The following is a 21708-nucleotide window of genomic DNA, read 5'->3' as shown; positions in this document are numbered from 1 at the left end:
TACGAGATCATGCCTAAAACAGGAAAACCTTGATTATATTAATTATAGTCTTCCCCATCTTCTGACAATCAATTCCATCTGTAGCACAGCTTAGCGTAGCTGTCACATTTTCCCCAAGGAATTCTTACTGATCAAAGAATTATAGAGTCTTATTGTATCCTCTGAAAGTCTGTTATTGATAGGTAATGACCATTGACAGTTCTACATGTATAATTAATACTTACTCAATTGCCCAATATTTAAAAGTATTATCAATTAATGTTTATATCGATGTTTAAATTCTGACCAAAACCTCCTCACTCCTCATTTGAGTGAGTATTTGGATGCCTTACGAAAGATTTACACGCTTTTCATTAACTTTTTTTTTAAGTCTGGTAAGTAGTAGGGAGGAAAGCAGATACACTGTGAAAATCTAACAACACTGCTTTCTAAAAACCTGGGCTATCGGGATTTAGGGTATTCACATGGAGTTTGATAAGAGGTTTGTGTGCTGGGAAGTGTACTGAACGTAACCAGTACAACAGTGAAAACCTGTTAGCAAAGAAAACTAGATTTGTTTGTTGGCCCAAACTCGTGCAGCCTTGAATGACCAAGCAGTCCGGACACTGGTTCAACAATCCCATTGGAAGGAAGACACCTCCTACTGCAGTAGGAGTCCCCATTTCCAGTCGCTACACAGGTTTTGAAGGTCTGGTCTAGACGGACGGAGTTCCACTTTCTGAGCCACCAACGCCACCCAACAACAGCTTTTCCCTGGAGACCCGTTAAGCTTTTGAAATCTGAGTCCCAGTCCCAGACAAGACCTAAAAAAGGGCTGTGAATAAAAATACATAGTAAATTGTGAAAGCATTAACCCTCTCTTTTTTAAACGAGGTGGTTCGTGCTTTCAATCCATTTCCCTGTCGTGTTAGACAGCAGCGTTTCATTGCGGCAACGAGAAGGAAGATATGATCGATCATCACTGTTATCGCTGGCGTGACGCGCGGGCGTTCAGCCACCGGCACACGCGACTCGCCGCCGCCCCCCCCCCGGGCTCGAGGGAACCCGGCCCGTGTGGAATTTAAAACGCGTTCCCGGCGAACGTGCGCCAACGGTTCGGGAGGAATCCCCAACGGTTCCGAAAAGCGATCCCCCCCCTGAACAACCATAAAACAAATAAACATGAGAAAAACCGTTCACCCAGGTAATTCTCGTAACGCCTACATCACATCTTGTAGCATCGCGCCGCTCAAGTGTTCAAAACCGTCACGGTGTGTATTGATTCCCACGACGCTGTTGCTCTGTGTAGATCTTGAGCTGTTAGGCGCGCTATCCTAGCTTTAAAAATGACACTTCAACTGGCTCTATGGAGAGAGAAAAAAAAAGAGAGAGAAAAGGTTACTTTCTGTAGTGGAACAAGTAATAGGTTTATTCCATGCTGAAAAAAAGAAGAAAGAGAACACAACGTTTCGGCCGTGGAGCCTTCTTCAGGTGTGAAGAAGGCTCCACGGCCGAAACGTTGTGTTCTCTTTCTTCTTTTTTTCAGCATGGAATAAACCTATTACTTGTTCCTTTGCAGCCTACGCATGCTGACGCAGCTACCCTCCTGAACTACTTTCTGTAGTGTTGGTTAACAAATCGTATTGCGCGTTAATGCAAGCCACCTGTCTTGGGTGTCTCCGATCGCAGCTGCCGATTACGGCGACCTGCAGGAGGCGCCCCTCTCCGTCCCGGTCAATCCCAACAACTTCCCCGCCAAACTCTGGCGCATCGTGAACAGCCCCCGGAGCCGCTCCATCCGCTGGGACCCCCGGGGCGAGGGCGTCGTCATCGACCAGCAGCTGTTCGAGGCCGAGATGCTGTCGCCCCTGCGGCTCGGCGGGGAGGCCACCGTGTTCAAGACCACCAACTTCACCAGCTTCATCCGCCAGCTCAACCTCTACGGGTTCAAGAAGGCGGTCCTGTCCCCCGGCAGCTTTCGGGACCTGGCCTCGGGCGACCTCGTCGTGGCGGGGGGGGCCTTGCACCATTTCCACAACCCCCATTTTCAGAGGGATCGCCCGGAGCTGCTGGTTAACTTGAAGAGGCTGACCAGCGCCAACAAGGCCAAGCTAGAAGCCGGGCTGGAAATCACCAGCCGACCTCCTAATCGCTTCCGAAGGCTCTGTACTAAACCGTGCGACCCCATAAATAAAGTAGATATACAGACAGACGGTAAGGAATCCGCTGTTGTTATAGCCCGTGCGTGTTAAACGTGAATGTCACTCTTAAAATGAGGTGTATCCTACTCATTCTCTCTTTACCTTTCCCATTTTTATGTTTATGTCTCCGAAATCAACAACTTTTGCGTTATTGTTCTTTCTGCTTTTGTCTTATTTTTAAACATGATTAATTTTGTAAGCATTAAAAAAGACATTAGAAGAATATCAAGTAATTGCCATTTATATAGCTTTAAAAAGGTACCAAAATCAATTGAAGTTACATAGCGGAGCAAAATTAAACATTTTTGTTAATATATCTCTGTCAGACATAAAGCATTTATATTATATGTTCAATACCATTCACCTTGAATGTGGTTGCACTTTTATTATTTTGGGGCAAAGCGTGGTTTGTCAAAGTACATCTTTCTGTTGGTTAGCAAGCTTTGAAAGGGCTGCATTCCTGAAATCCTCAGCAGGAATGTTTTTGTGTGACATTCGTAGAGCTTGTGAAGAAACAATGTCTTGGGGTTTGTCCAGGTTTTTCTCGCTGCAGTAGGTTGGTTTTCCAGCTGTGGATGTCCTGCCTGTAACACACTGTGATTGACCACCACAGGCTTGGCGACTGTTGCCCAGGTGCATCACGGGCTCCACAGAGATAACTCCTCCCCCTACCATTGTCACCCAAGGGGTTATGAGAGGACCCCCCACCCAAAGCGAGGCTGGCCCGGCTCCTTCGGGCTCCTCATGGGGCAGGGCGATGCCCCCTCATTCCCGTTCTCAGACAAGGGGATCTCCATCTCGGTCATGCCACGCTTCCACGGCGAGCTGGCTCACCCTGTGCAGTCCAGCCCCACCACTGTGCACGTCCAGCAGGGCCTGGGAGGCCCGGGACAGAAATACAGCGATTACATCCCTCCGCGCATGCAGTACCGTGCTGGCTTTTACCCTCCAAGTAAGTCCTTTCGTCACACCTTCAGGACCAAAGCTCAGTAATAGCCTCCTGTGCTGTTCATTGAGGTCAGTTTGCATTCAGCCCAGAATAAACTGAAGTAATAAGGTGAAGGGCTCATACCTGGCTGGGCCTAACTACAGTATTCATGTGCTCATGCTAATCTGTCCCTTCAGAGTCCAGCTGTCTGCTCCTTGTTTCAGTGTCTTCTGCTCCTAAGTTCAACTTTAAATAATATACAGTATGTAAACAGAGAGAGAGATTTAATATCCTGAATAAATCAGATCCCAAGGGGTGGAAATATAGAAATGTGGAAATGATTATTTGTGTTCTTTTTGTATCAGTCTATCAGTACTGTACTCCTGGCTCCATGGATCCTTCTCTGACAGGACATCCCCTACACACCCCACCTTCATTCTCCAATTACAACTACTATCAGGTGGGTAACATTTACAGATTTTAAGATTAGAGCTTGTCATAACGTACTAGCAGGTTGTTGAGTCATCTCGGTTTCAACAGGTGTTGACTTTACATTTTGATTCCTTTCTTGAAAAGCACTGAATGAACGTAAGTTTAAAAAATGAGCAGAACCATCAAATCAGTGATGTACCACCATAATTACAAGACGTGCCTTGTCAGCTATTACTCAGCTAAAAGAAAGGTTTTGTGAATAGCCTGTGTGCGGAAGGGAATATTCAGAAGTGTCAGCACATAAAAACCCTAGCAAATTCTCATTTGTCAAAGGGAAAGGCAACAAAAGGTTTGCTAACATTATGCAGAGGAAATTAGAACTCCAAACACATCTACAGGGAAATGCACAGAGTTACTCGATTGCTACTGTATTTACTGAGAGTAGGGTAAGGTTACTCGTGAACAACAGAAAGGTCTGGTTGCTAGGGAGGGCCTCAGGCAGGCCATTTTTCAGAGAAGCACCTAGCCCCCTGTTCAAATACTGCCTTCTATTTATGAAACTGGCTATTTTTTTACATCAACACTATTGAAATACTATAAGTGCATATTTTAATTTGTCTAAATACAGTATGTAGCTTGTCTGTGACTTACAAGGAACTCCTTCCAGGCATAAGGCGACTTTTAAGAGCAAGCAGTTGCTATGAATCATGGGAATGTGATTATCAGGTAGTTCTGGCCATTTTACAATGCTAGAAAATAGAGCCTTCTAATTCCAGTAATTCTCATTCTGCTGGTCTGTACTATATTTAATTAAAGTATACAGTGCACTATTCTTAAGATGAGTAAAAAAAACAATAAAAATAAAATTAGCATTTTGCTTATACAAGAGCAGTCCAAACTGGTAGGGGGTATCAAACAGACACCCCCTTTTTCATTTACAAATTAAAACATAATCATTCGTGACAGCTCACCAGACCTGAAAAAAGTTCTGTTTTTTCTTTATTTGTTTTACTATATCTTTCCACCTTCTAATGCAGCCACCCTATCCAGTTGAATTCCTGCACCCTGGCAATCCACAGTGGCCAAGCAGCTCCACAAAAGAAACAAAGAAACCCGACGTTAACCTAGACACAGTCTTTCAGATGGTGAATGAGCTTCAAGACTCCCCCAAGCTCCGTATCGTCAAAGTGGAGACCCCAGAGAAACACTCACAGGTGGTGCCACCCTCAGCAGAGAAGCAGCCTCCCAGTTCCAGTTTCTCTGGCTCAGCCCAGCTGAGCTCTCTTACCCCTGTCGACTCCAACATGTTCCCTTTACATATGGAGAGCAACCAGAGGCCCCCTAGTGGCCAAAACCCTGATTGCAGTTTAACCTATTCTATGCAACCTATTGATGTGTCAAAAATAGGCTTGCCAGACACTTTTCTGGATAATAGCTCACAGAACAGTCAGGGCCATGTTCTTCCTTCTCCTCAGTTATCTGGAGTGACACGGATGGATTCCTCAAGGAAGGTAAAACCCAATTATTTGGCCTTTTTTCTTTGTGTGTTTCCCTGGTGCAGCTTTTCAGTTGGTGTTACAACTAGTGTGCACTATTTTTTTTAAATGGATTAAGCAGTTTTTATATATAAAGACCCAAAAGCAATAACAGACTAGTTATTTTCTCAATGTGTAATACTGGTTAACATTGTGGATGTCATTTAGGTGCTTTTGTTAACTGTATACTATTAATTAGCTTTATGAAACAATCTCTACTTGTTTCCAGTTGTCCACATGTGAAAATGGCTTTTAGGATACAAATGGTGGAAATATTCTGAATCTGTTTCAGGTTCTGAACAATGTAGAAAATCTTTCTGGTTACCATGAAAAAGAATCAGAGATCTTGTCAGACTCCAAACCCTGGGTAGACACCAACACAGAGAAGACCTCTGCTCCTGCCACTACCCAGACTGGGATGATTAAAAGGAATAGGTCTCCTGGTAATAGTTAAACAACTGCCGAGTCAAGACCTTGCCAAAGGCTTCAGATATTATTCTGTGCGCTCTTACAATGCTCATCAACAATTTAGATGAGATAAACACTTGAAAACAAATGCTTCAGTTTATATACTGTTGTTTTCCATAGCTTCAAATACTTTTATTACAGAAACTATAAGGAGGGTGTGGACTTAAAACTTAATTTTCCCCTTCTTTACACCAGGCTTATTTTCACATACTGTACATACTGTACCTATAGGTTTCACGGCCATGAATTAATAATTGTGAACTACTGCTGGAGAAGAGAGAAGTTGGCCACTTTCTCTTGCATTTCTGCTTTTATGGGGCGACATGAAGTTCTTAAACAGGTCTGTGATAGACAGAAATACAGTATTTGCCCACTCATCTTCATTATCCTTGATTTCCAAATTAAAAAAAACAAAATACTATCTACCGAATTGATAATGTGCTTGAGTTGGCATCACACAAATACCGTAGTATTCACGTTTTAATGTTTTTTCTGCATGTTAAGCAATAAGCACAATACCAAGTTATTACATATGTTATTGTATTATAATATGTGCACATTTTTAATCTTAATATAGTGAAGCACTCCAGGGCAATTTATAAGTAGATGAGCCAGCATCTTTGTAAATAACCTGTTTACTGTTTATCCTATAAATACCATACAGCACATCCATGAGTACAACACATTTAAAGTCCTTTGAAAAATGTAATAGGTTTTCCATTAAATTGTAGAAAGTTCATGTTACAATAGTATTACTGTATAACCAGATCCTAGATCCTGGATTCGAACCTTTGATAGGCTCAGATTTGTTTTTGATACATGGGCATCGTTTCACATTTGATACATTGGTTTAGATGGTTTTTGTATAATTCTATAATCTTTCCCGGGTAAATTCTAATCTGTGTTATCATAACACTACCACTAGAAAGAACAAAAATACTTTGGACAACTGATGGAATATCAAAGTAATTCCTGACATTGACTCTTTTTAATCAAGCAATACAGTGTATCTTAAATGATGATGTCATACTGAAGCTCAGGTTCACATATTGATGCATTGATGTGATATCTATTATTTCATTCAGATATTAATCATCTTGTGGATGCAGCCTGCAAGTAGAAGCCTTGTCCAGAATCAGATGACCTTCCTTTGGAGCAGAGGGTATAAGGCATGGAGTTCTAATTACCCCATTATCCTGCTTCCTGCCATTTTCACTCTATACACAAGGCTCTGTGGATCTGGACCCAGAGGGATTTTTCCATCTGTGATTGTTCAAAGAAGAATCCTTCTAGGATTTGTCAACAAAGAATATTGAAGGTTTTTTGAAATTTTATTATTACTCTATTAAAGCACTAAAAAGGAGGTTGCTTTCACTCAGTAATAAATGGAGTCACTGGGATGCTAATATAATATAGCTGTACAGGTTGATGAGCAGATTTAATTATTGTCATCTCGTAAAATTCATAGCATTCAAGTGCTGTTAACTCCATGTCTGTGGAGTGTGTAAAGTATACTATTTTGATCTTTTCTTGCTAAGAAAACTAAGACTAAACTAATAGGTTAGGTTATATAGCTACAGTAGGTAATGCTGCTGGTTTTATTAATACTTTTATTTACTACAATCTGTAAGTTTAGAGCACTAATTTATCCAGAAAATAAATATGTTGAGGTTCTATATGTATGTAAACTTTGTAGTTTATACGTTTGTTGAGAAAGCATTGGGGGAAAAAAATTAAAAACACAACTGCATATTTTTTTCTAATTTATTATGGTATTTACCATATATTACCTATAATGTATGTTAATACACATCCATATTTTGTACAAAGGAAGTTTCATCTTCTTTTATTAATTCCAAATGGTGGTGTTGATTTTTATTGAATTTAAAATAATTTTATTTTTCTCAAATTTTTCTCAAATCTGCGTTTTCTGTTCTTAAAGTATTTGCTTTAAATTATTAACCTGAGGTATGTTTTAGCTTATTCTTAATTTGTTAAAAATGAACCTTTTGATTACATCTAACATAAATACACATTTCTGTGATTTGTGAAATAGCATAATTAGAGAGAATTATTAGAGAATTTATGAATTTCCCACTTTATAAATGATAGTTTGTTTGCATTTATTTAGTAGTATTTAATCTTCTTTCTCGCAATACCAATACCGTACTACATTTTCTCCAGTACAACTGTAATAAAGGCATCTTTGGAAAAATTTGTCAAATAAGAATTTTATCTTTAATAGTGTCAGGTTAGAATATTTCAGAATACATTTTCATGTGGAAATCTTTTTAGCCATTTCTTGGTGGTAGTCCTCTAGTTTTGTAGAGTGGTCCCAGTCCTGTTTAACTTTTTTAAATGTTTTTTTTTTTCATGTATACAAATACATCTGAGAAAGGGTTGTGTTTAGGCTGCACTCAGGTGTTTATATTGCAGATTCCACAGTGCAGAGTTAAAGAAACAAAATCTGGAAAGTGTTTTTATTGCCATCTCACATCTGTAGATCTGACATGTTGTTAGTAAACCCAGTATTCCAGAGAATACTACTAAGAAATGTTTTTAAACCATATAATCCTCTCATAGTCATAGTGGATGGTACTCACTCTCTGTGATTTTGTTTGGCCAGAAGATGCACAGTAGCGTGTTCTCCTCAGGCAATCATTGTGGAAGGACTGTGGCTTTCTCATGTCAGACTTGATGACACACCAGCACTCTGTGCTGTACAAAAGCACAGATTTGACGTTGCTATTATATAGTATTTTAGTTTTGAGGCTGAGTTGTTTATTCCTCAGACGTTTCCCAGCCTTACCTCAATGTGCTTTTGAGCTCCGTTGTTTTTGCTGATGAGACTTGGTGTAGACGTAATCTTGGTAGTTAAGCTAGAAAATGCAGACTGCATACGCTCGTTCTCTAACCTAACATTCTCTTATTAGAAAAGAAGGAAAAACAATTCTTTACTCCAAACATCCAAGGTCTCTCTTGATTTTAATCAACATATTAAGATTTCTGGCATGGATAGGAGGTAGCTTCTGAGGGGATGGTTTATATAATTAAACCCTACATTTGAATCCCCTTGGTCTGCCCTTGAGAGATACAGTACTACTCCTCATGGTCAGTTCTTCCAAGTGTACGATTGTACTGCCAAAGTATTTAAAACATTTTTAAATATTTTCTAACACAGTACAAAATGTCTTCAGTTCCCTTTGCCATTGATGCTAGGGAAGAAGAAAGTTCTGATGAGTCTTTTCTTAATAATTGCAGTGGAACACTTGACTAAAGTCTTTTAGCCCTTTCAGGACTAACAGTATCATGAAATCCAAATCTCTCAGTTTACAGGTTGATATAGAAAAGGTCTATATAAATTAACTCAGGACATGGCTGACACACTATTGCTACATATGATTATGAACTGTCTTTTGAGATATGGTAGGTAGGTTCCAGGCCATAAAGGCCCATGGGGAATGGGGGGGCAAGGGCCACCATTTTTCTCAACCATCTGACCCTGGAGGTGGAGGTGATGAGGTCAGCATCACACTCTGGCTGGCCTGTTACCCCCAGAAGGATTAACCCCCAGTGCTCATTTGGAAAGCAGGCTGAGTGGACCTGGGAGCCATCTGGAAGGAATTAGAGCAATCTACATCACCTGCCCCTACCTGGGATTGAACCTGGGACCTTCTGGTCAGGAGCTTGACACTCTTGCTGTCTCAGCTACCATGACTCCCTTTTGAGAAATGCCTTAACATATTAACATAAGAAAAGTCATCAATGACTTTTGTTGGCCATTTTGGTGATGTAGTCCCTGTTTGGGTGCTTGTGGTTAAAATGTCTGAGGCTCCTTGAAAGAAGCCAGGTTTTCAGCTTCACCAACATGGTGGGGTTGCTTGATCCTGCTCCCACAACTCTTAGTGTAAAGGGCATGCCTCCTGCTCTCAGTTTGCAATGCCCTTCCATGAAGTGGAACAAAACTGCACAAAACAGCTCTCGAGGGAAGGGGGGGGGGTGATTTGTTGTACAGATTTTAAACATTCAACACTTTCCCTAATTGAAAAAAAACAGAAGGTTTAGATTTTTTTTTTCTAATACGAGCCCTAGAGAAAGGTTTGTTTTTCGAGTGCTATAAGCTTTCTTTGTTTCTAGGAAAAGCTGTTAGCTGAATAGTGGTAATCCGGTTGCAAATTCCTTCTCTGCCCCCCGGAGAAGCTGGAAAGTGCCCTGCTGGTGCAGTTTTCCAGCTTCCCCAGTAGAGGGAGCCTGGTGTTCCCTTCGGCTTGCGTTTCTCCTGGCTGCTCCACCCTCGGTGACAGTCAGTCAGCAGGTAGACAGTGAATGAGATCCCAGGGGAGGGAACAGGGAACTGAGGACGAGACGTTGGAATGACCGCGGTAATCTTTTTCCAACTTTGTTTTTCCGTGACAATTATTGTACCGGACCCCTTCTGAAGTCGTCTGCTATGTTTCTGTTGATATTCTACGCAACTTTGTAGCTTCTTTCTACAAACACATTGATACCTATCGGATTTTCGGCAGAGTTTTATCCCAGCAGGAAAGAATTTCGTGTCTGAAATTGGTTCATTTAACATCTCTGGAAACCCGAGGAAGAATTCGGTGTGGAAGTGACTTACCGAACATGTTTGAAGTGCAAAAATAAAAATAAGAGTATTTTAACCGTCTGACGGAGCTATTTCAAAGCCTACATGTGATTTACAACCCTTCTGGATTATAAGTGAAAGTTTGTGCGTGCATTTTACACGCAACTTTTAAAAAAAATGATATTTCCTCTCGCAATTCCTGATCGCCAGTTATTTTCATTTTGCTCGTTTTCATATTGGAATGCTCCCGAAGTAATGGAATGAAAAATTAAAATAACAAGTTTTGTAGTTTTTTTTTCACTTTCTTGAGAAGATTGACAAACTTTTTTTTTTGCCAATACGAGTTTCACGCTTCACCATTCCCGTGGTTTAAATAAGTAGACCTCGCTAGTCACGTTTTATAACTGGAGGATTAAACATCGAGGATAACTGAGTTTCGGTTCAAGGATATCCATGTGGAAGTTTTTTTTTCCAGACCACTTATGCTTCATATGATAACATACCGAGCTACCGCATTTTCAATTTACCTTTTCTGTTACACTAAACACTGTGGATTAAACGGATTTTTTGTTATGCTAAAATAATTTATACAACACGTGTGCTGTGCCCGAGTCCACATGAGGGGGTTAATATTTGTGTGAAGTGCTACAAAGTTTCGCAAGTTTTTAACTGTAGCTGGGAGAACAGCTACTCTGAATCTATGGAGTACACCAAACCGCGTCTTCTTTAGGAAAACGAAAGTCTCTGGATTTACTACACTAAAGATCAAGTGAACCAAAACCAGAAGGAATCTGACATATTAACGTTTGCACCAGGAATACGTTTCCATCAACCAGGAATTCTTTTAATCTTGAGTGCATTGAGGAATGGAAAGACAGGACTGTGTGTTCCCAATATTTACTTCAGCGCTTCGCCTTGTTTACGCAAACAGTGTTCGGCCTCTTCTTTGTTACGCCGGTTAGCTAAAAATGTTTTCGAGTAGACATTTACCAAGTGTCGTGTTGAAGCAAAACCGTATTTTCCGCCACACCATTCAATAAAGCAGGCGTGTTCAAATGCACGCTCGGTTTGCACTCGGGCGAGCAAAAACAGAAGTGTGTTTTCTAAGTGACAGTTTTCCTATCTGTAATTGCACGTACCACAATGACCGGTTTCCGTGCCTTTTTTAGAAATTGTCTGCCGGAGAAAAGAACTTTGAACCCGGGTTCCAGTTCGACGACCAAACCATAGGAAATCGGGTTCTCGATTCAAGGATTTTAAAGCAACCCACGTGCAAGAGGAGTTTGGATACCGTGTCTGCAGATTGACTTCCACAGGTTGCAGCACAGTTTTTGAGGGGGGTGGGGGGGGAGAAGAAGGAGGGGAGGGGGTCTTTTTGCTGGCGGAGTAACTGGAGTAGGCTGACCGCTTTCCAGCACACGATGCGCGGCCGGCGCCCGCCGCTGCAGCCGGGGCAATGACCGTAAGTCGGCGGCAACTGCCCGGGCTCTGGCCGTGGCTGCTAATGGCGGCCCTACAGGTGGTGCTCGGGCAGACGGGTCTGGAGCTGGCGGCGGCGGTGGAGTCGGAGCGATCGGCACCCAAAGCTGTCATTAAGGTGACACTGCTGAAACAGGAGCCGGCGGGCAAGCCCATCACTCTGGAAGGAGTGTTCGCCGGCGCCAGCGTAAGAGCTTCCGCTGAAGGAAAGCTGATGCAGGTGGGTATGGAGGTGGCACTGGGAGAGAAAAAAAAAACTTCACTTTCACCTTTATTCCCCCCTTCTCTTAAAAACCTCGCCCGGGGCGGTCCAGTCCGGAAGGTCCGGCGTGTCTGATGGTTTTATTTTTTCCCAACTTGGCTCAAGCTGGTGATCGTCTTTTTTTTTTTTTTTTTTAGATCAATGTTTAAATCCCAGCCACTTGGGTGCTGTTTCTTTAAAGAGATCTCGAAAACCTACAGACAGCCGTCCCGGACTGGTCAGCCCTGAAACCGTGATGATTTAATAGTATTGCCCTGGGCTATGCATCGCCATACATCTGGGCTGTTTATATATACACATATATTATGTTTACAATGCAGACAATAAACTATTTTCCCAGAAGCATCATTCGGTCAGCTGTACCGAATGGGCCCAAGTGTTTAATAGCCAAGGATAAGCAGATTTGAGAATATAGAAAATAAGGTTTACTTTGTTGTCCCTCTGCTTTTCAATGTTCTACAGTCTCGGCACAGCACTGAAAGGGGGTTAGCTATATGTAATAATATGTGTCCGTCCGGGTGAACCCCAGCAGGTGACTGTCACCTACAAAGGGCAGTGGAGATAGGCTGCCGTTTTTCTTTCCCAAAAAATGTGGAGCGCTTCTGTTAACATGAACCTCAAGGTTCTGTAGCTTGCTGCCTAAGTGATACCCACAAAAATCTTCTAGTATTTTGTGACACTTTAAACCCTTTCTTTTCTAAAAAAATATTATTCCCGCGGGGCTGCGGATAGGGAAATGCGGAACAAAGAAACATTAAAACAATAAGGCTCTACAAAATCATTACAGTCTCGCTGAAGTGCTGATGAACCTGATAACGATCTTGAAATTAAGAGGCGTTTGGATAGAGAGGACTTCCAACTTCATTCCTGCGCCGAGCGAGAGCTGGTTACAGTATTTGTAAACTGAACTCCTTGTCGCGATCCCAGACTGACGGTTGTTTTGGTATTTGTGACATGCTTTGACATTGTGTGTGATAACAAAATTACTTCAGGGAAATATGCTAACACGGAGACAATTTGTGTTGTATGGCTTTCACCTTGAGTATGGTATCGTCCCGAGATTTTGTTGCCGACAATGTTTAGTAAATAAAAAGATGGGTGTTTAAAAGCATATTAGGTTTTTTAAATTCTCTTTCACGGATGCTAATTCTTTATACCTATGAACTTCAAGGGCTACAAAAAAGTTTGTGTTGCCAAACAATGCAATTAACTTTACACTTATGTTTGAATACAATTACTACAGCTTGTAACAGTTTGCATAAATTAACTAGGCCCTTCCCTGTCAGTTCACCGAATCTGTAAGTTTTAAACCTGTTTTTTTATTTTGAAAATGCACAAAACTGTTCATTTATTAGGTATGTGCAGTTCTCAAAATGGTTTTAGATAGATGGAAGCAGAATAATTTTAAAATGACAGCTCTGTGCTTTTTTGAAAAACCTGCTTGCTGCTTTTATTGAGCAGCAGAGTGGGGGGGAATCTCTCAAGTTATTACCCCTTAAAATGTGCTTTTTTATTTCCATGCATACAGATACATGTTCAAATTAAGTGAATGGCCAGAAGTAATGTTATTTCATTCAAGTATCATTTTCCTCCAGAATGTGATTTTTGTCAGACTTTGCCAGGAGAGCTAACCTGAAAAATGCTGGTAGCTAATTTGAATACCACAGAACTGAAGATCCCACAAGCAGCTTTTAATTAACGGCTTGTCTCTTCTCCTCCTTGGAAGGGAAAAGCTGTGTGAGGAGCCCAGCAGCTCGTCTCTGAAATGTCTTTATTGTCATTAAGAGAGGGTGACATGATAGAGGCTCTCCAAGTTCTGCTTCTCCCTCTGCTTGCCAGGTGTAAGGAAGGCCCTAAGCAGAAAACCAGACGCTATAATCTTCTGCACTCGCAAGGCAGCCTGTAGTAGTTTGAGGATTAAAACAGGGCCTCATTGGAAGGGAAAGCCCAAAACATTACTTCTAGCAAGGAAGTCTGGAAAAAGAAGGGGATTGTTATTGAGAAATACTTTTTTATATATATGTTTTGGTGGAGGAGTTCAGTTTGCCAGCATTCCAAATGAAATCCTTGGGATATCGGATGTTTTTTCTGTTTTCCACAAAAACTGTAAACGTTTGACACCTACTGTAGTAAACACTTGTCCTGGTTAATGGGAAATTACATTTTAACCCTCTTCAGCAGTTCACTGTTATTTCAGAAGACACACTTTTGAGGCCAAATAGAGTCTGTCTAAAGGTGAAGACAAATCCCAGGCAAAACTAACAGTAGTTCACATGGCATTGTGAGCTTGCAGAATGTAGCTTTTTACAGTAAATTCTCTACTTAACAGACTTTGCTTTACCCGACCTCAGATTTACTGGGCAAAATCTGTTTATAAAATTACAAATATCGGGCATTCCCCGCAACAATGGGGATATGCACAAGCAATCTAAAGAATATAAATAAATTCTGCATAGGTTTAAAATTCAGGAGTATCAATGGTGACCTACTGGGAATACCTCAGGTTGTTTATAATAGGTGGCGTTTGTGTTTGTATGGTTTACTGAATTTCATACAGTATATTTACAACTTATGAAATAGAGTTTGTATATTTATCAAATGCATATGAGCAATTTTAATTGACCCTGTTGATTGTTGTTGTTAAAAATAGGTCGAAAGATCCAGAATGCATCAATATAGTTAATCTATTTTTCTTATAGAATAGCGTGTTTGTTGGGCGAAAAAACATAATTTGTTATTTACCGGACATTTTGCAATAATGGACACACCCTCCCCCTTCTATCAGTCTGTTAAACCAAGGGTTTACTGTATGTGAAGATGTGTACGAGACAGGAGGGGACACGTTAGTATATAAATGGTAACCCTTAAATAGATCTGGGGTTTGGTTTTACCTGACGTTTGAAGCTTGTGGCCACTGCAGGTCTTAAACTGCTTCTCTTGACTTCTCTGCCTGTGAAATAACAAGTGAAGTCACTTGCCTGTACTTTCATTTCAGTGATGTGGTGAACACCAGCCGACTATCAGGTGTAGTTTAGATAGATATGTTATTGTCCACTCCTGTGGACATTTCTTGGGCTTCTTCTATAAAAGTACAAAATACACAAACGAAACATAAAAGTCACATAAATTCGCATGAAGTTCATGAAGTCACAACAACAGTATGTGATACATCAATGGATAAATAAAGAGGTAGCTGGGGGGAACTACATGTACATACATTCATTGTGCAGTTTTATTGTAGAGGGAACAAAGGACTTCTATATATGTTTTAATTTGAATTTGGTAGCCAATACTGTCTTCCTGATGGGACTATTATTAATTGAGAGTACTTCAGCTGGGTTTAGCTGTTTTCATTGCTTCTAAAGACCCCCAAACCTTCCCTTTTAAGATTAGCTCTTTGCTGTCTGTCGCTGAGGGGAAGTGTGTTTGTCCTAAACTAAAGCTGAAATTCAAGAGTGAGCTCACAGCTCAAGGTGAGATCTGAGGATTGCGACTGGGGGTTTCTTGCAAATGTAAAATGGGTCATCAATGGTGGTGCTTCAGGATTGACTGACTGATATGGAGTTGAATGAAATTCAGAAAGACCGAAACATGGGCTGCAATCCCTGCGGTTATGTTGGTGTACCGAGTCTGGGATGTTGCTTTCCAAAAAGGTGGCTGTTCTATAAGTGTGCTTTGTAGCTGGGTTGGCCTGTTCAGGCAGGCCTCTTACCTCGGCACACTGCTTTGTGTTCCTGTCCTCGGGCTAAGTGGAGGTAATTCAGAAATGTTGAGGCCCTTTCTATTCTTTGAGTTCACACCCTGCCCAAGTTTCTTGGAACAAAAGTCTTTCTCTTCTTCAGCAGGCATTTTTTGGGTCGCTGGTCAACAACGAGTAGTTTTGGGAAGGTTGTTAAAGTTTTATTGTGCTTTACTTTTAAGGAACCTTAGCAGTGAACGGATAATAGTAAAAGAGACTTTTAGAAGTCACAAGCTGAATATTTAAAAGCAGGCATGTCCTGTAGAGATTCTCAGAGTGCTGGAAGTTCACCTCCTTTATTTGACCCTTTTTGGAGGATGGGCACAACTTTCCTTATTATGTACGAATTGCACTGTATTTGCCAGGTTTGAACTGTCAGGAAACCTGGGTTTTTCTGTAGTTTAAGGCACATGTTGATGAATTGTTTTGCTCATGTACTTTCTAGTCAGTGATTAGCTGAAAGCAAGACATTTGTTAATAAAAATAGAGAGGTGTACACTGCCTGCCAGTTATTAGGGGAGCTACAAATGAACCTGTTTACAGAAGCAGTGAAAAGAGCCAAATGTACTTTGCTCAAAAGCTGAGGTACAATTTATACACGTATTCCCTTACAACCTAGTAAACTAGTGGAGGAGTTCTGTCGTTCTCACTGAGCTAACAGACAGTTTAATTAGTAGTTATCTTCAAGATGTCAGGATTGGATGACAGTGGGGTTATGTTCATTACTGGGAGGAGTACGTTTAAAAAAAAATCTATGCTTGTTTTTTCTTACCATGTGATTTGAATATCAATGGGACAACCTCAGCTCTCCCCCTCACTGTAGGCAGTTTGTCAGTCAGATTTATAGATGTTTAATATTATAAATAAGACCATAAACCTTAGAGTGCTCACTTAGCAGACCTACTGTCATAATCCTAATGTGTCTCATAGACAAATAATATTAAATCAGCACAGGTTTGAATCTCAAGCCTGACTAGTTTTTGAAATTAAGCAGCTGACAGCCTGTTCAGGCTGGAGACTGAAGAAATGCAGTGCTTCTAAAAGAATCATCTAGTTTCCCTTATTGTGATTTGAGTGTACTACAGTAAAAAGAACATTCTGCACATTAAAAACTGTCGGAGTGCTGTTGTAATAGGCATAGTTTAGAGTCTGATTTGGTTTTAGTGCTGTATGTGGTCTGTTCAGTATGCAGTGTGTTGCTTCGGTTCAGCAATGGTCTGTCAGAGCACCTTCATCAAATCCGATGTCCTGACATATAATACAGTATATGAAGCCAAGAAGTGGTTGAGTGGTAGAGTCTTCCTTCCACAAAAAGTGCTTTGAACATGAGAGGCAAAGAACAGGCTTCTTAGGTTTAAAAAACTGCAAGACTGGTATACCTTTGAAGTTAATCCTTTTTTGGGTTTCTGCCCAATTAAAAGCAGCAAAATGATGTTAAAGAGCCCACTTTCACTTAAACCTTTTAATTTTTTAATGCATGCTTTGTGATGATGAAAGGTAGGATTGACCTTTTGAGGTTTTGTTTTGTAAAAGCTTCAAATATAATTGGAACCGACAGAATGCTTGAGTTTTTAAATGCTCATTCTTATAATCAGCCACTGCTTTTGCTTGGGTAAGATATTAGGTAGGCTAACTTTATGTCCTTAAGCCAAGGCAATATTTTTTATCAGATTTATTAGTTGTGAAAGGATGTATGTAAAGATACTGCTGGACTTGTAATTACTAGGGGGTTCTGCAGCATTCATTACTGTAGGAAAACTCAGCTGCTTTTCAGTTTTGGAGAGAAACTCCTACTCACAGGCATCTCTGCAGGCAAAAATACACATCTGACAGCTCTTTCAGTGCATAGGAAGGAAAACTCATATAGGGTGAGGTTGCACAGAAAAAAAAAGGCACCACCTTCCTTCTCACTATAAAGGGGTACAGCCATTGAATGCAAAGTTAACCAGACAGAGTTTTGCAATCTTGGTTTGCATAATGCACTATGGATAAACACTGGCCCTAAAGACCTCTTAGATTTGCAGAAAATGTTAACAATGCAGTATGTCATATTTTGCGTGTGGTGTACAATTTTTGAAAGCATGTGGTGGCATCTAAGTCGCGTGTGGTATTGCCCAAAGTTGGATTCAGACGAACTTTTAGCTTTGTAAAATTGTAGGATTCCGAGACATAACAGTTTGTCAGGCAGTGAATACAATAGTGGTGAGGAAAGGTCATCTTTTCTGTGCAAACTTCAGTGCAAGTGACACTGAGAGGGTTGGGTATTTCACATGAGACACTTTAATGCCTGTCCCACTGCCGTAAGAAGATGAACATGAAGAGTAGAACTGTGGCCTCGCTGGTTGTTTACAGTTGCGAGTTGAGATCTGATGCTAGGAGTGATCAAAGTGGGTGAAGTTTAAATGTGAGCCGAAATAATTAAACAGGGCTGTTTACACTGCACTTCCGATTTTCCCCAGCCCAGCTCTGTTTCTCCTGCCCAACTTCCCGATAACGGCCTTTGAAATACCAGAGATAACAGCCTCTGAAACTCCCAGTCCCCTACAGATCACATCAGGGCATATTTTCTATCCTGGATTTTTATACAGCCCTGAGTGCAGCTGTCAGAAATCAAAGTACAGTCCTTTTTTATAGTCTAGTCTCCTCAGTGACTGGAGCAGGCTATCATAAGTCCTTGACTGTTTATTTTTTCTTTGTCTCGGCGCGGCAGGTAGTCTGGTACATTTTAACTTTGTACAGATTATTTCAGATGTTGGAAGCCCACTGTGACACTCCTTACATGGAGCTGTTTGATCTCATTTTAGAGGGAATTTTTGCAAGCTTGTGTTAAGGGCATTTTTTTCTGTGTAGATTCACATTGAGTGATTAATGCGCTCTTGATTGTTACCAACGCTTAGTTTGGCATGACTGGCTTGAAGTTGCCCTAAATATCACCTCTGCAATTGCCACCTGTAAAATGTCACTGCCTATAAATGCAAATAGTACTGTTCTAGGAAAGAGACTGCTTTCTGGCAGCATCATTACAAATCTTGCCATGATTTTCCCCACTGCTTGTGTAACAGGGCTCAATGCCACTGGATTCTCCATTTTACAGTTCTGCACTGTCTAGAGCAGGGGCTCTTAACCAGTGGGTTGTGAAAATGGGTTACCATGCTGCTTAGAGTGAGTCAGCTTAATTTTTCAGCAACATGTGCATGTTTTTATGGAAGCCTTTTAGAGCAAGGGAGAAATAAAATGTTATTGCATTATAAGGAGATGACATTATGTAATTTTTCAATAATTATGAGTAATATCCCTGAAAAATTTTAGATAAATGCTATTTGCAACTTTGTTTAAAAATAGTTTAGAAACCTGAATACTGTCTTCATGAAAGTACCATCCTCATTAGGATGAATAAAAGAATAACATCACACTCCCTTTTGTGGAAAGTAATAAGTATAGAAAAGGTAAAGAAAAAATGTAGTACATCTATTTCTAGAACTCCCAGTAATTGAGCATCTGTGGGATAAACTGATGACCAGATTCCTAGAAAGACAGCTACACCCTGGAGGATGCACTGTATCTAATCACAGCTGGGTGCACAGCCTCTTTGACATTGACGTCTAAGATTTAGCTGATGACATTTCAAGCATGGCTGAGCTTCAGGAGCAGCTTATCGATATGCAAAACGGGGTGATGCTGCTCTTCAGTTTTCAAGCGCGCCCTTGATCTAAAGGAAAAACAGAAAAAAAAACAATTCTGGGAAATGAGTCTCTGAGATTTTTGCTGCTTTTTTTTTTCTACAACTGCCTTGTGCGAAGCAGGTTTTTCTTCTCTTTCCGTCACAAAAATTATACTTCAGAGCTGGCTGCATCCAGATCATGACATAAGATGCAGCCTTTCAAACACAACCATGGTTTGAACAATTTTCTCAGTTTCTGCAAAGTCAAGGTTCATATTAAGGAAGCAATAACTATTTTCATTTTGTGCTGGTTTTCTAATATTTTTCCTTTTGCAAAAATATTGTCTACTGCCCACTAATATTATTTTAATATTGCAGCATTTTATGCAAGTGTCTTCACCTCCACGTTAGTTGTATTTGAATAACAATAATATACTTCATTTCTAGACCCAATAAAGTAACTAAAAGGAAATTTATTCAAAACGGAACCAGGGGTCTGAGAGCTGTCTCTCAATCTTAATCTGGTTTATGGTCTTAATATAGAACCCCTGGACTAGAAAGTTGCATTGTATATACTCCGAGCCACCAAGAGTCCGTGATCGAATCCCAGCAACCCTGGAAAACACCACTCCTCATTAAAAAAAATGGATCTTCTTCCATGGGAAAATTGTACACTGCGTAGCTTTCAAGGGAGTGATGTCACTTCTATAACATGCTCAGTTCACTGAGCCCTGTTACACTCATCCTGTAACATTTAGGCTGTGGGATATGATGACTTTGGTTGTGTTTGGAAATAGGCTTGCCTTAAAGTCAGCTTTTACTAAAATAAGGATCTAGAGACATTTTTGACTTTGCTATCAGTCCTTGTAGAGTCTTACTGTGCTGTCACAAACGGCCATAGAATAAAAGCTTTTTGAATGACAGATTCCTTCTCTGTCACTGTGGAACAAAGAGTCTGTAATCTTTTCAACTAAATGGCAGCCCACTTCGATCACAGCAGGGGAAAAAAACTTACTCAAAGTTGAAGTAAGAAGTTACTTGAAAAAGCTAATGAAGTCGTAATGTGTTTATGCCAAATAAGAGGACGTTTGTGAACCATATTTTCATTGGAGAAGGAAGCATATTTTCATAGAAGCCCCATTGACAGGCAACCATAAATAATTACAGCATGTAATTATGTCCTGATTTCAAACACTCTCATTGATTGACTTGTCTGAAAACAGATGTGTAACAGGAGTATGGGATGTAATCCAGAAGGAGGCAGTGTTTTCTTGAGTGGTGTATCCCAGCCAGTAGCTTGAAGAGAAAGAGGGACTAATTTGGGATTAAAGATTTTAAAATAATTCTTAGTCATTTGTATTTTTAGTTTTTATTTAGTGAGAAAGTTTCCTGGATCTCTCACCCTATGGTCAGTCTCAGGATTGGCTTGTTTTCCCTGTTTTATCCCAGTGAAACCTATTGATAGACACTGACTACAAACCAAATGATGCATTATGTTAGCTTTAGAATCCTGAACATTTCTTGGAAGGGCACTTGTGTGTTTTGTGTTGTTTGCACGTGTGTATGCGCGTTTACTTCTTGAATGCAGTGATTTATTGCTTTGCAGGCCATAGTCCTCCAGAGGGACCACCGTCCATTCAGGTGCTTCTAGTGGGTTTGATAGTTGTTCTTGGGATCCATGCTGTTTTGTGTAGTCTGCCACTAGGCCCCAGGCTATAGTACAGTAGCTTTCTGTGCAACAGCACATTTGTTGAAAGCCCCCATCGTGTGGATTTTTTTTCTTATTCTGCACTCAGCTATACATCACCGTTTTGTACATTTGCCCTGTTGTATGCTCTCCTGTGAATCTCATGACAAGCTGTGTGTCTCTCCTCGTGCTTGTTGTTTTTTTTGAAACGCTGAAGAAGATGTGGATCTGGATCTTGGTTGTGCTCTTTACGATTCCGATGAGTCATCATTTGAATTTGTTGGACGCATCTGGAGTTTTTGAGACCTGCCAGACTGCCTGTTCCATTCCAATGTTGCCAACAGTTCAATGTTTACTAGGGTCTGTAAGAAGGAAAAGCTAGAGACACATTCTGTTTTTATCCTCTTTCTCCGAATTCTGAAATTGTCCTTGCATCCTGATTGGTGTTTCCCTGCCTTCCATGTTTCTAAAATCATGTATTGTTTAATTTTTGCTGCAAGCAGCTCTGGGGGGACTGCATTTCTACCTCCACACATGCACACACAGACTGTCAAACATTTAATAATAATAATTAATAATTGCTTACACTTATATAGCGCTTTTTTGGACTCTCCACCCAAAGTGCTTTACAGGTAATGGGGAATCCCACTACCACCACCAATGTGCAGCACCTACCTGGATGGTGCAACAGCAGCCATAATGCGCCAGTATGCTCCCCACACACCAGCTCTCAGTGGGGAGGAGAGCAG

General features: G+C 40.7%; 2 protein-coding genes across 4 annotated transcripts in view; both read left to right on the top strand.

Moving 5' to 3' along the window:
• Positions 1–15: 15 nt before the first annotated feature.
• hsf5 (heat shock transcription factor family member 5) lies at positions 16–7758 on the top strand. 2 transcript variants are annotated; one of them, XM_088616527.1, is made up of 7 exons: positions 16–1183; positions 1669–2193; positions 2794–3132; positions 3474–3568; positions 4578–5051; positions 5368–5518; positions 6629–6812. In XM_088616527.1, the coding sequence occupies exons 1-7, from the start codon at positions 1162–1164 to the stop codon at positions 6661–6663; spliced, it is 1641 nt and encodes a 546-aa protein (XP_088472653.1). In that variant the 5' UTR covers positions 16–1161; the 3' UTR covers positions 6664–6812. The 2 variants fall into 2 exon arrangements, with proteins under 2 accessions (XP_088472653.1, XP_088472652.1); XM_088616526.1 differs by lacking the exon at positions 5368–5518 and having other exon boundaries at positions 6629–7758.
• Positions 7759–9851: 2093 nt separating this feature from the next.
• Positions 9852–21708, top strand: part of rnf43 (ring finger protein 43) — a 97820-nt gene continuing 85963 nt past the window's right edge. For both annotated transcript variants that reach the window (XM_088616524.1, XM_088616525.1), the window contains exon 1: positions 9852–11830. In XM_088616524.1, coding sequence (XP_088472650.1) covers positions 11588–11830 — 243 coding nt within the window. In that variant the 5' untranslated portion in view covers positions 9852–11587. The remainder of the gene's footprint in view (positions 11831–21708) is intronic.

This window comes from Lepisosteus platostomus, chromosome 22, assembly GCF_059453375.1.
Source record: "Lepisosteus platostomus isolate fLepPlt1 chromosome 22, fLepPlt1.hap1, whole genome shotgun sequence".
NCBI classification, from domain to species: Eukaryota; Metazoa; Chordata; class Actinopteri; order Semionotiformes; family Lepisosteidae; genus Lepisosteus; species Lepisosteus platostomus.
This window is presented reverse-complemented; position numbering and strand designations above follow the sequence as displayed.

Bases quoted from the DNA above. Each gene is read 5' to 3' on its own strand.
- hsf5 (XM_088616526.1), top strand. From the start codon at position 1,162: ATGAGAAAAACCGTTCACCCAG. The intron at 2,194-2,793 runs GTAAGGAATCCG...TGACCACCACAG, and splicing joins AGTAGATATACAGACAGACG to GCTTGGCGACTGTTGCCCAG. The intron at 3,569-4,577 runs GTGGGTAACATT...CTTCTAATGCAG, and splicing joins CCAATTACAACTACTATCAG to CCACCCTATCCAGTTGAATT.